The sequence below is a fragment of the Neovison vison genome, chromosome 9 (assembly GCF_020171115.1).
Source record: "Neovison vison isolate M4711 chromosome 9, ASM_NN_V1, whole genome shotgun sequence".
Classification (NCBI taxonomy): Eukaryota; Metazoa; Chordata; class Mammalia; order Carnivora; family Mustelidae; genus Neogale; species Neogale vison.
Window position 1 is genome coordinate 7,259,626 of NC_058099.1, and position 12,383 is coordinate 7,272,008.

Sequence of the window (12,383 nt, forward strand, 5' to 3'; positions counted from 1 at the left end):
TGGCTCAGTCTGTTAAGCGTCTGTCTTTGGCTTGGGTCATGATCCCGGGGTCCTGGGATCGAGTCCTGCATCAGGCTCCCTGCTCAGCTCTTCCCTCTCTCTCTGTGCTCACACAGTCTCTCTCTCTCTCTCAAATAAATAAATAAAATCTTAAAAAAAAAATTGAAGACAGGCTCCTCTAGTTTTCTCACCATTACCCTCATTGTACTGGTGTGGAAACTGAGGCAAAGGGAGGGAAGTGTTGCCCAAGGTCATAGCGCAAGTTGGTGACTGAGTAGGAGAGCTCCAGGGCTCTGGACTGAGCGCACACTTTCTCCTCAGCAAACCCTTTTCCCTACGAAAGAAAAGCGATGATCTTTCCTTCCTCCTTATCCTTCCCTCCTTCCTTCCTTCTTTCCCCCCTCCCTTGCAAGTGTTGATGACTTTCTATTTTCAAGATGGAAATAGATTTCTCTTTTGCCTCCTGCTTGTAAAAATCATATGTTCCTCCTTTGAAAACATACTCGGAAAATACACAAAACATTTAAAAATAAAAAAAAACCATGATCATCCTAACACCTGGGGACCACCGTTATAAACATTACATCATTTTCAATAATAATCACGGCGAACACTGAGGGCTCGCGGACTGCTGGTCAGAGGCTCTGCTTGAAAATCCGCATCATCACGAGGCTTCTTTTCGGGGTGCTGGAAGGGTTTTAAAATTAGACTGTGATGATGGTTGCACAACTCTGTGAATGCACTAAAAATCATTGAGCTGTGCACCAAAAACAGGTGAATTTTATGGCATGTAAATTATATCTCAATAAAGCTGCTTAAGAAATCTGCATTCTTTTTTAAGATTTTATTTTTTTAATAATTCCTTTTTTTAAATTATTTATTTGTCAGAGAGAGAGAAAACACAAGCAGGCAGAGTGGCAGGCAGAGGCAGAGAGAAAAGGCTCCAGTTCACAGTCATGCAGCGGCTCTGTTTGCCTAACAGCTCATCAGGGGTGTCTTCCAAGTCATTGGACACAGAGCTATACCCCATGTTCAGTTCTTACCACCAATAGCTCGAGGCAAAAGAATCTCAGCTCCACCATTGAATGATTTCCCCGCTCTGAACCTCAGTTTCCGCACTAGTGAAATGGGACACAAGCCAGCAGCTCCCTCCTAGGGCTGCTGAGGCGATGCCCTGAGATCCTGGCTGTGGGAGGCTCCAACGGAGGGTGCCCGCCGGTGCCTAGGTGCCCTGTGTGTGCTACTGAGCATTGCGTTCCTCCAGATTTGGGACTCAGGTCAGAGGGGAGCGTGCATTCTCCCGCTGAGATTTTTCTCCGCATCCTGCCTGGTGGCCTCATTTCCCTGGGCTCAGACCAGATGCCTCTGAGCTGGAGTGATGCAAGGGAGGCACTAATAAACAGGTGAAATGCTAAAAGTAACTGTGGTTTAAAATAAAAAAAAAGAAAGAAAGAAAGAACCATAATTGGAGCTGCTGTCTGCCAGGACCCCTCCGCCCAAGGCTTTGGCCTCTCTCTTCCTCTGCAGCCCCTTGTCCTGGGAGAAAACTGAGCCCTACGCCACACGCTGGGGGTCGGTCATAGGGGGAAAGGGTGATCAGGGAAGGCATCCTGGAGGAGGTGTTGGCTGACGTGAGACTTGGAGGATGAGCCAGGGAAGGAGGGAGATGAGGGCATGGTGAAGATGAGGACAGCATATACCAGGAGAGTGGGGAGGGGCATTTTTTCCATGAACTGCAAAATACTAGGGCAGACCCACGGGGAGAGGCTAGAGGGAAGTAGGGCTGGCTATGGCTGGCAGGACTGAGGGGCCCAACTCAGGAGCAACGGGAGGCGAAGGCTGCCCTGGGAGCTAAGACAAAGGTGGGGGCAGCTGGGGAACAGAGAGGAGGGCGGATGGAGGGCAGGATCCACAGGGCCTGGGCCTGACTCGCATGGGGAGGATAACCTAGGAGGGGAGGTTGGTGCCAGAGTCTTCGGCCAGGGCAGTGGGCAGATGCCATTTAGGAAGCTGCCTTGGACACCTTCCAAGACCAGGAGTCCTTTTTCCTCGTGCCTGCAACGGTTTCAGCCGTCCCCGCACGGCTCTTGGTCCTTAGCTGGAATTCATGCCGGGGAGGGGTCAGAGTCCAGAGAGACAACCGGGGAGTGCGGAGGAGAAGCTGAGGGGTGTCATATGTGTACACGTGGGCGGGGGTGAAGAGGAACTGACACGGAGGCTGGGGACCACCGGTACCCATTCCGTTGCTGTGGGACTTCGGACAGGTGCCTACCCTCTCTGAGCCATCTCAACACCTGAAAACGGGGGATGAGAGTCTGTCCCTCCAACTAACAGTTTGTTGGTTCCAAGGAAATAATAATCAGCACTGCCCTTGGACATGGGGAATCAGAACCCCTGCCCCACACTTTAGGGGTCCCTCTTTGGATCTCTAGAGCAAGGGGTCCCCAGGTGCCAAGAGTCCGTGACCAGCTGGAGCTTATGCGCCCTTCCTAGGCCACACTTGAGTGTTCTGGAATTCCCTCTCAGTCTTGAGCCCTCCTCCAGACTTCTGCCCTGCCAAGTGGGGGGTGGGGGTGGGGGTCCTTTCTGGCACCGTGGATGGAGCTCAGATGTGAGGGCGGGGTGTCTGCATGTGAGGCCAGGACACCCCTTCTGGTGCAGGCTGGAGTAAGAAGAGACAGAGGCAGCCTGGGGAGAGGGGCCACCCGTCCCCACAACGCCATACCCCAGCACGGAACTCTGAGTCTGAAATTCTAAATTCAAACCCAGTCTGCCAGGTTGTTATGAAAGTGGCTTTGCCAAGGCGGGAGAGCAGAATGTATTGTGTTCAGCGATCCCTTAGCTTGATTTATAACTAGAATATTTAGACATCAGACACGTGGGCCTCCATTTCTGCCCACACACCCCCTCCTCCACTGCCCTTCCCTGAGTTTCTGACCCTGTAACCCCAGCCAAGGTCAGGGAAACTCGATTCTATTGGAGCTTGGATCAGATGCTGTCTGCCAGAGTCACCTTTCATTCCCGACGCCTTGGGGCCCCTGGATGGGGCGGGGGTTTGGAAAAGATGTTCTCTGGCCTGGGTTGAGCACGTGAGTCTGGTGGTGGAGGTGTGTTCGGCATGCGGCAGGTGCCGGCTCTGAGCGCTCAGAAACTGGAGCAGGGTGGCTACCTGGCAGGGAGTCGGCTCTCTGGGTGCGGGTGGCCGCTGAGGGGCTGCTGGGGTGCCTCGTCACCTTCCTGGTCTCCCGGGGGCCTGCACTCGTCGCTCGGTTCCACTGTCTTTTGCCTGGGTTGTCTAACCCACTGGGCTCCTTTCCTCCTTGGGTCTTGGCTCAGATGGGACCCTGTACCTGGGGCTTGTTCACTCCTTTGCCTGACTGGGTCCCCTTCTTGCTCAGGTCCAGCCTCAAATGCCACCTCCTCAGGGGGGCCTTCTCTGGCCCCGCCGACGACACCCCTCTTTTCAAAAGAAGGCGCCCCATACCCTGCTTCAAATACACAACAAAAGGGCTCTTGGTGTGATTTAGTGTCTCTCTGTCCTGCTCAGCTGTGAGCCCCCTAAGAGTAGGGATGTGTCCTCCTGGCTCATCGCTGTATCCTCAGGGGCTGGTACGCTGCGAATGCCAAGCCAATGTCAGTCCCTTCTGCCCCCTCCACAGTCAGTGATTTTCCACCTAGGATGTCTCAGGCTATCCCCTAATTCCCTTTGGCCTCAGTCTCCAAATCTGGGAATTGGAACCACTCAGATGTATCCCAAAGCACTCAGAGGATGAGAGCTTAGTAAGGGTGGGTTGTCCCCCACTGCAGGGCCTGGGGATGACCAAGAGAGGGGCTCTCAGAGGCCACAGACTGGCACCAAGACCATGCTGGGATGAGAACATGGAGGAAGGGACAAGGAGATTGGTAGGAGGCAAGGAGGCAGGGAGCCTGAGCAGGGTAGGCAGGTCACTAGGGAAACCCAAAACCTTGCCTCTCAGGCCCCCTCTTGGGCTTCGGGCAGAGGCCCGCTCACCAGGCCCCCTGCCACCACTTGCACCCCAGTTGCCGCCCAGCCTGCTCTGTGTCCAGGCGGAACAGACCTGGCACCTCACCTCTGCGAGGCCTTCCCCGAGCGTTTCATGGGCATTATCTCAACACTCAGCACAACCCCACAAGGGAGGTTCTATTATTATCCCCATTTTACAGATGAGGAAATAGGAGCTGAGCAGAGTTTCAGAAACATGCCCAAGGTCACTCAGCCTGGAAGTGGCAGGGCTGAGCTACGAACCCAGGTCGGATGCCGGAGCCCAAGCTCTCAGCCCCTCTGCCACATTCTCACCGGCCTTCGCCTCCCCAGGGGCCAAGAGGGCAGGGAGGGTGGGTATTACCCATGTGTCAGCCTACTGGGCACGGGAGTGGGGGGAGGGAGGGCAGAGCCTGAGAGCTTGTCCCAGGGCACCCCACTCTTGGTGCCAGACAGGTGTGGTGGAGGGGTGGGCGGAGCCGGGGGCAGACAAAGGAGGGTGGCCTAGGGTAGCAGGCATCTACTCACAATGTGCTGGTGTATCCTGGGGCCCTGCACACACTCCTCTGTCTACACTCACCCCGAGATGATCTCATCTACTCCCATGGGTTTAAATCCCACCTCTCCACGATGGGGGAGTTCCAAATTTACACTTCTAGCCCGCCTTCCCCTGAGCTTCCGGCTTGCATCACCACACTGCCCACCTTACACTTCAGACTCAACATGCTCAAAATCAAGCTCCTGGTCCTGCTCCCGCCCCCCAAACCTGCTCCTGCTGTCCTCCGGTAACGGCACCAACACCTACCCAGAATCAAAGACACTGACGTCATCCTCGAGTCCCTTTCCTCTCACCAGGCACATCCCATCCACCGCACATCGTGTGGGACTTTCCTCCAAAATGTACCCTGAACCCCACCGTTCTCCTCCTCCTGCTGTGAAAACCCTGGCCCGCGTCCCTCCTCAGCGCCTGCGCACTGGAGCAGCCTCCTCACCTGTCCCCCGCCCCCTCCCCAAGTTACACACTTGCTGAGAATCCGCTCAAGGCGCTCCACTCCTGAAAAGCTTCTGGCAGAAATGAAAATCAATGCAACTACTCATCAGAGCCTCAGGATCTTGTAGATCCAAACCCTGGCTACCTCTCTGACGTCATGTTGCCCTTGCACACCAAACACCAGCCACAGGGGCTCCTTTCCGTTCTTTGAACAAGCCAAATTTGTTACTGCCCCAGGGCTTTTGCACAAACAGTTCACTCCACCTAGAATGCATCTCAGTCCCGCGGCTTCTCATCTCAGATGCTACCCCTTCCTAGAAACCATTGCTGACCTTCCTTTTTTCCCTTCCACAGGACGGACCCCATCCTCTCATTGTCTTCTTCATATACAGGCTCCTGTGTTTACCATTTCAGAGTTTGCCCCTGTGGAATGCAAAGGTTTTGTCTTTTCTAACCTAGACTCTCCAGCGCTGTGACACTGTGGACACTCCACGAATGTCCGAATAATTAAATGAATTAGCCTCAGTTTTCCCTTCTGTTAAAGGGGAATGAAGAAGGAACATCGATCCAGACAAGTCCTAGCAGGGTCCCGGGCAGCTGCTGTGCCACTTCCGCCACAGAGCAGACCACAGGGCCATCCAGGGGTGCCCAGGAGCCCAGGCTGGTCGGGGGGGGGCAGCCTCTTTTCCCTATGGTGTATTTTTCCACTTCCTCTCCCTGGGGGGTTGGTTCCTGGGAAGCCCCAGGAGATGGAGACAGAACAGCTGTTTCCATGCTCACGGGTCTGGGGACCCAGGCCTAGACGAAGAGGTCAGGATCCCATGAGGGAGCAGGTAGGGCTGGCTCGCGGCCCGACTGAACTCCCTCCAGGTGCCCCAGCCCTGGCCTCCTCACTGGCTTTTATGAGGATCAAATAACGCTTTCCCACCCGTGCCCCCACCTCAGGCCAAGCCCCCCCTCATCTGCCCTGGGCTCGCACCTGGACACCCCGCACATCCTCCCAGAGGGCCACTCTTAGAGGGCCCCAGGGTGCTTGGGGCCGTGAGAGGACCCGGGCCTCAGGGGGTACAGTCCACATCTTGCTCCACTCAACAAGCTAACAAGGGGCCAATTCAGCAGTGGCCGCGCTGGCCCGCTGTGTTGCCTACTTGCTGGCACCTGCCTTGGCTTCACAGTGATCTCCAGGAAGACAGGGGCCGGGTTGGCCCTGGCACACATGGGTCCCCAAGCCTAACTGATCACCAACAGCTGCCTCTCGTGTGTTTACAAAAGGATGTTTAACTCCCTGGAGCCCAGCACTGCCTGGTCAGGCAGGTAGGGCAGCACTGGTCTGTAGTCCCATTCTACAGATAGGGAAGATGGAGCCCCATGCACCTGCATGTCCCTGTTCAGGGCCTGGCTCTCAGGGGCTCTCAAGACTGAGATTAGGAAACTGAGCTTTGGACTGACTCTAATAGATGCTGTCCTTCCTGGCCGGGGGACTTTGGGCAAGGCATCTAACCTTGGGGTCTCTTCCCTTAGCTCCAGGATGGGCATCATGGTACCTGCCTCATGAAGCTTCTGTGCGCCATCCTGGGGAGAACGGTAGGGGGCACCTGAGAAGGGCTCAGCAGGGGTGCGGGTGGGGTATATGGTCACCTTCCCACCCCTCCCCCCACTCCATGCTTCCTGCCCAGAGCACACAGCTCGGGAATAAGCAGGCTTTCAGCGAATGTTCTATAGACGAAAGGTAGGAATGTGGTTTGTATACTGTAAAGTGCCACATTTCTGTGGGTGTTTCTTAAAGCTCTAAGTCCTCTGAGCTTTGCTGTGTCCAAAGTCCCCGCCACCCCCTCACGCTGACTGCTGGGCCACAGGGAAGGGGCCCATCTGTGTATCTCTTGCCCGTTTGTCTCTGCAGCTCTGAAGGTCACGTGAGCAGGAGGGGGGCTCTATGGGAGCCCATCCCCAAGAGACAGACGGCCTCCCCCGCTGCTGACCAGATGGGCCCAGCCACCCCCACGGTGGTTTTCCAACATCTCCCAGATACACTGCTCCAGTCAGAATCCTTCCCTCCAGCCCCAGGGTTGGCACTAGGTTTCCCAGGTCATCTGAGGGGTAGGAACAACCATCCAGTGAAACTGTCCTCAATAGAGGTGGGGAAACAGGCTCAGAGAGGGCAAGTGACTCTCCTAAGGCTTCACAGCAGAACCTGGCTTGGACCCAGGATGTCCCCTCAGAACTGCTGTTTCTCAGAGGGAGGAGGGGCCTCTGCTTCCCTCTCTCACATGCCAGTACTTCCTTAGCAGCAAAGGTCACTGGAAGAAAGCTAGGGTTTTTGAAGAAGGTGAGGGAGGGAGTGGGGAGGCCAGTGTCACTGCCTCTCCCTGTGTGTTCAGCCCCCATCCCGCTCCCAGGAGGGCGCCATCCTCTTCTTAGCACCAAAAAGCCATCCTTGCCTCCATTTTCCCTGGGGATCCTGGGGGGGGGGGTCACGACCCCACCTGCCCCCCTAAACGGGGGACCTTTTGTCTTTGCGGTTGTCCCCCACTCCCTGCCACCTGGCCCTCCCAGCGCCCTGGGGGATCAGAGACAGGAGGGGGATTAGGTTGTGCAAATGGCTCCCCCCTCCCCGCCATCCTGCTTCCCTGTCTTAGTCATCTCTGCCCTCCGCCGCCTTCTCCCTCCATTACGATCCCTCTGCCAGGCCCGGGGGGAGAGCGACGGTGGCAGGCGCCCCCCCCCCCCCCACCCAGGGGCGGCAGCCGAGCCAGGGGCCGGCGGCTCGCAAGAGGATCAGAAGCGGTCTCGCCGCCAACCCCCTCCTGGTCCTGCAGCACCCCCCCCATCCTCCCCCCTCCGCCGCCGCGCTGCGCACGGATGGCGGCGGGAGCTGCAGAGGTGTGTGTGTGAGGAGGGAGGCTGTGCCTGGTCCTCGATGTCCGGGGGCTGTGTCCTCTCTCAGGGACACAGCTTGTGTGTGGGGGGGGTGTCCCTAGCTAAGGCCCAGGGATCCTCATGGGGGAGGGAGCTGTCCTCCGTGGAGCCTAGGGCTGGGGAGCACTGCCCTTGGGGTGCTGCCGGCTCCGAGGGATGCGGGAGCCGAAGGGAGGCGCTGAGTAATGCAGGCCCCCCCTGGTGCCTATACTGGGGGAGGGGGGACCCTTCGCCAGGGTCTCTTAGCAGAGCGCGGTCTTCCCTAAGGGATGTGGCGGAGGCGGGGGGCGTGATACCGTGGTCAGTGGCTTGACGACGTTTGAGGAAGAGCGGGGGGCGCTGCCTTCCCTGAGGGGGTCTCGGGGTTGGGGGGGCACCCTCCGTCTGGCTGCAGGCGGGGGGCGCGCCGCCCGCGGGAGCAGCGCCGAGGGCTGCGAGGTCGCGGCGCCGTCCTGGCCGGGGGCGGAGGCCCGGGGACCCGGGCTGGGGGCGCGCTCCGGGGCGCGCCGCTCCTACCTGCCTACGAAATTCTCGAGCACCGAGCTCTTGCCGGCGCTCTGGCCGCCCACCACGGCGATCTGCGGCAGGTCGAGGTCCGCGTTCTGGCCGATAGCGGAGAAGGCGTCCTGCAGCCGGTTAACCAGCGGGATGAGATCCTCCATGCCGCGGTTGCCCATGGCTGCGGCGGGCCCCGCGGGCTGCGATCCGGCAGCCGCTCCCGCTCCCGGCTTCGGCTCCGCCGCTGCAGCCGCGCGCTCCGACTGTCTGCGCCGCGGACCCCCCGCCCCTCCGTGAGCTGAGCGGAGATCTGCGCCGGCATGCCGCCAGAGGGCGCCCCCGGCTCTGCGGACTGGCCGTCGTGCGCAGGTGCTCCCTGCGGCACTATGGGGATTGTAGTTTTCTCCATCTGCGGCTTTCGGGGCGCTTGGCCGCATTTGGCGGGGGCTCTGATGCTGCACTGCAGCTATCATTCCTGGAAATGGGCAAGGTTTCACCCCTAGTACTGGACCTCTCAGCTTGTGGTTATGACTGTCTCCATCTTACAGATGAGGAAACTGAGGCTTGGAGAGAGATGGGTCTTCTTCAAGGTCACGTCTCCTGACCTGGAGTTCCGTTGGCCTCAGCCTCGCTGCCTTCTGCTCTAGGTTCTGCCACTTACTCATGGTGGCATGCCCTTCCCGCCTTTGGGCCTCAGTTTCCCTGTTTCTAGAAGGAGACAGAACAGAACATTAATTCAAGAAATATTTATTGAGCAGCTACTATAAGCCAGCCCCTGTTGTAAGCAGTGGAGATACAGCAGTGAACATGACCTTCAGATCTTGCATCGGGGTGGTGGAGACAGACAGTGAATGAAGAAACAGGTACATGAAATCGTAAAAGCAAAAACAGTTTACACTAACGGTGATGGAAGAAGTAAACAGAGTGTGAAGAGAGGTACCTGTGTGTGTGCAAAAGGTCCATTTAGCCTCGGAGGAGGTGGGTGGTTCTCCAAGGAGGTGACATTTGAGAAGAGACCTAGATGATGAGAAGGAGCCAGTCACAGGCAGATCAAGGAGGAAAGCAAGCCAGGCTGAATGAACAGGAAGGGCCAGGGCCGTGACCGTGGAAGGCCTTCTTGGGAGAGTTGGGACTTCTTGTCCTAGACAGTGTCAGTCTTTGCCTCAACCCGTCAGGGTGGTGGTAAAACTGGAATTCGAATCCAGGACTCCAATAGCCCTACCCTATGTATCCCGTTCACATGGAGAGAGCGTGGGCCCCAGGCCTAGCCATCCACCTCTGATTCTGAGGAACCTAATTTGAACTCCCCACAAGGAGGCTAGAAAAGAGAGGCCAGCTTACCCTGTGCTGCTGGGCATCAGGGGGTCCCTCTATATGTGAATGTGGGGGTGGGGGAGCACTGCTGGGAGAGCAGTGCCCTGGGAATCAGAGACCACCATTCACGCACCAGTTTAGTGCCTATTACCTGAGCCAGCCCCTATGCTAGACCCCAGCGATAAAACAGTGAGAAAAATGGACAAAGTCCTTATCCATATGTGGCTTATATCCATATGTGGAAAAAGAGGAACAAAGCACCAACGAGCCAATAAGTAGGATTCTGTCAGATGGTGATGGATGCTTTGGAAAGCAAGAAAGCTGGGGAAGGTTAGGGGCGGGGGTAGTGTTGCTCTTTGTTTAGCGCGGTGAGAGTAGGATTCTGGTAAAAATGTGAACAGAGACCTAAAGGAAGTTGGGGAGTTACCCACGTGGACATCTGGGGGCGGGGGATTTTCCAGGCAGGCAGAGGAAAATTAGCAGGCCCTGGGCTTTGGTCAAGCTGGGTGATCCATGTCCCTTCCTGTCTCTGAGTCTCAGTTTTCTAATCTGGGTAATGGGGATGATGAGAGATTGGAATCCCTGTCAGGGGCCTGGCCTTGGCTTGGTGCTCAGGAGAATTTAATTAAACCAACTGATTGAGCCCTCCAGGCACTTGGAGCCTCAGCTACCTACAGCACACTGCCTAAGCAGCTGCTTATACCCGGCCCCTTTATTATGCTCTGAGAACCAGAGAGGGCAGAGATGAAGCCTGGAGTGGAGCCATTAATTTGAGGAAGGGGTGCGGTTTGCAGATGTTTGCCCAGAGGGGCGCCATCCAGCTGGATTGTTTTTCCTAATTACAGTAGTGAAACTTACTGTAAAAGTCAGACTTTACCCAGTATTTGAAGCTCCTGGTCATCCTCCCACCCACAGATAAACACTATTTATAGCTTTTATGGTGTTTATTCTCTGGTTGGTCCTCTATATAATATATTCGTTTTGTTTCATTTTGTTTTTACAGAAATGGGATCATCCTATAGGTCTGGTACCAGACCAGCAGCTTGGACATCATCTGAATGTCAGATGTTTGTCAGAAACATGGTATCTCGGGGCACCTGGGTGGCTCAGTAGGTTAAGTGTCTGTCTTCAGCTCAGGTCATGGTCCCAGGGTCCTGGGATCGAGCCCCGCCTCAGGCTCTCTGCTCAGTAGGGAGCCTTCTCCCCAACCCCCGTGCTTATGCTCTCTCTGTGTCAAATAAATAAATAAAATCTTTAAAAACAAGATATAGAATCTCAGGCTCTGCTCACGGCCTGCTGGCTCACAACCTGCATTTAACAAGAACCAAGAGCCCCAGGAGATTCCCATGTGCATCAGAACAAAAGAAGCTCCAATATATATCATTATATGCAGCTTGAGATTTAGTGGGGGGTGGGAGGAAGAGGTTAACAAAATCATTCTGCAATTTAGCTGGAAAAATTTTATTTACATAATTGGGAATTGGCAAGAGATTTATTTATTATTATTATTTTTTTTTTGGGGGGAAGCATGAAAATGTTGGGGGCTTGTACTATCAGGCATTAAAATATATTTCCCAACTGTAATAATCACGCTATGTAGTAGCATCACGAGAAGAGACGGGCAGAAGAGACGGGCAGAATCCTGGAGCAGGTCTGGAGGTAGATCTACATGAGCATGAGTTCATTACGTGATAAAGGTGCAGCTCAAATTAGAGGCAAGTAAGAGGCCTCCAGGTAATGCTACAGTCTCAGACTTCATTTCAGATGCAAAGAGAGGGGGCATCTCTTTTCCCTCTGAACATGGGGGACTTTTGCCAGCAAGAGATTGGTTAAAAGCAATTAACATGAGTTTTGCCCCAACAGTGTCCCCAACAAGTTACCAGCCATTATCTTGTCTTGTCTTCAAGGAGTCAGGACAAAGTCATATACATTCTAAAAAATGTTCCATTCCCTCCCCATGATAAAGTCATCCAAACCAATTACAGCAAATTGAAAAAAGGAAAGAAAGTGACCCCCCCACGAGCCCACTACGCACATATATTTATTTTTTCTAAAACTAGGATCATAATTGTGTAGGCAATTTTGTAACCTGCTGAGTTCACTTCACATCATATCGTGGGTGTTTGCATAACCTTTGAAAGCATAATTTCTGATGGCTGTGTGCTACTCCTTCAAAGGTAGACACCGTGATTTACTTAGCTGTTCCCCTAAAGTTGATCACTTTCCAGACAGCCATTATAAATAATGTTTCCATGAATGACCTGCTGCCTTTAAAAAGTCTCCTTTCTGATTATTTTCTTGGGCACGTTGCCTACAAGCCGAACCACCAGGTCAAAGGGCAGAACGCGTTCAAGAGTCTTGATAGAGAATTTGCAGATTGCTTTTCTGAAAGATGAATCAACACAGGATCGCGGGCATGAGCATTATTTTGTGTTTTTGATTTTACTTTGGCAATTTGCTAAGCTCACTCAGTGCCAAGTGCCAGCGCTTAGCATTACGTAATATCATCTTCACACCCACCCAGGGAGGGAACACCCATTTTATAGACCGGCTCAGAGAGGGCTCCCCAGGGGGCCCGGGTCCCCTAGCCAGAAGGGAGTCGAGCCCGGATTCGACCTCTCAGACTTCTGCGTGCTTGGACCTAGTTGAGAAGCCTAAGGA

General features: G+C 54.9%; 1 protein-coding gene across 6 annotated transcripts in view; it reads right to left on the reverse strand.

Annotated features, from left to right (window-relative positions):
* The window catches only part of DNM1 (dynamin 1), a 44,627-nt gene extending 35,995 nt beyond the window's left edge, over positions 1 to 8,632 (reverse strand). For 4 of the 6 annotated variants that reach the window (XR_006386365.1, XM_044264793.1, XM_044264792.1 and 1 more), the window contains exon 1: positions 8,427 to 8,631. Coding sequence is in view for 4 of the 6 variants with exons in the window: in XM_044264793.1 (XP_044120728.1) it covers positions 8,427 to 8,587 (161 nt within the window). In the remaining 2 variants the exon portion in view is untranslated. Of the gene's footprint in view, positions 1 to 8,426 lie in introns of all 6 variants that reach the window. The other 2 variants (XR_006386364.1, XM_044264791.1) reach the window with 2 other exon arrangements.
* Positions 8,633 to 12,383: the final 3,751 nt, after the last annotated feature.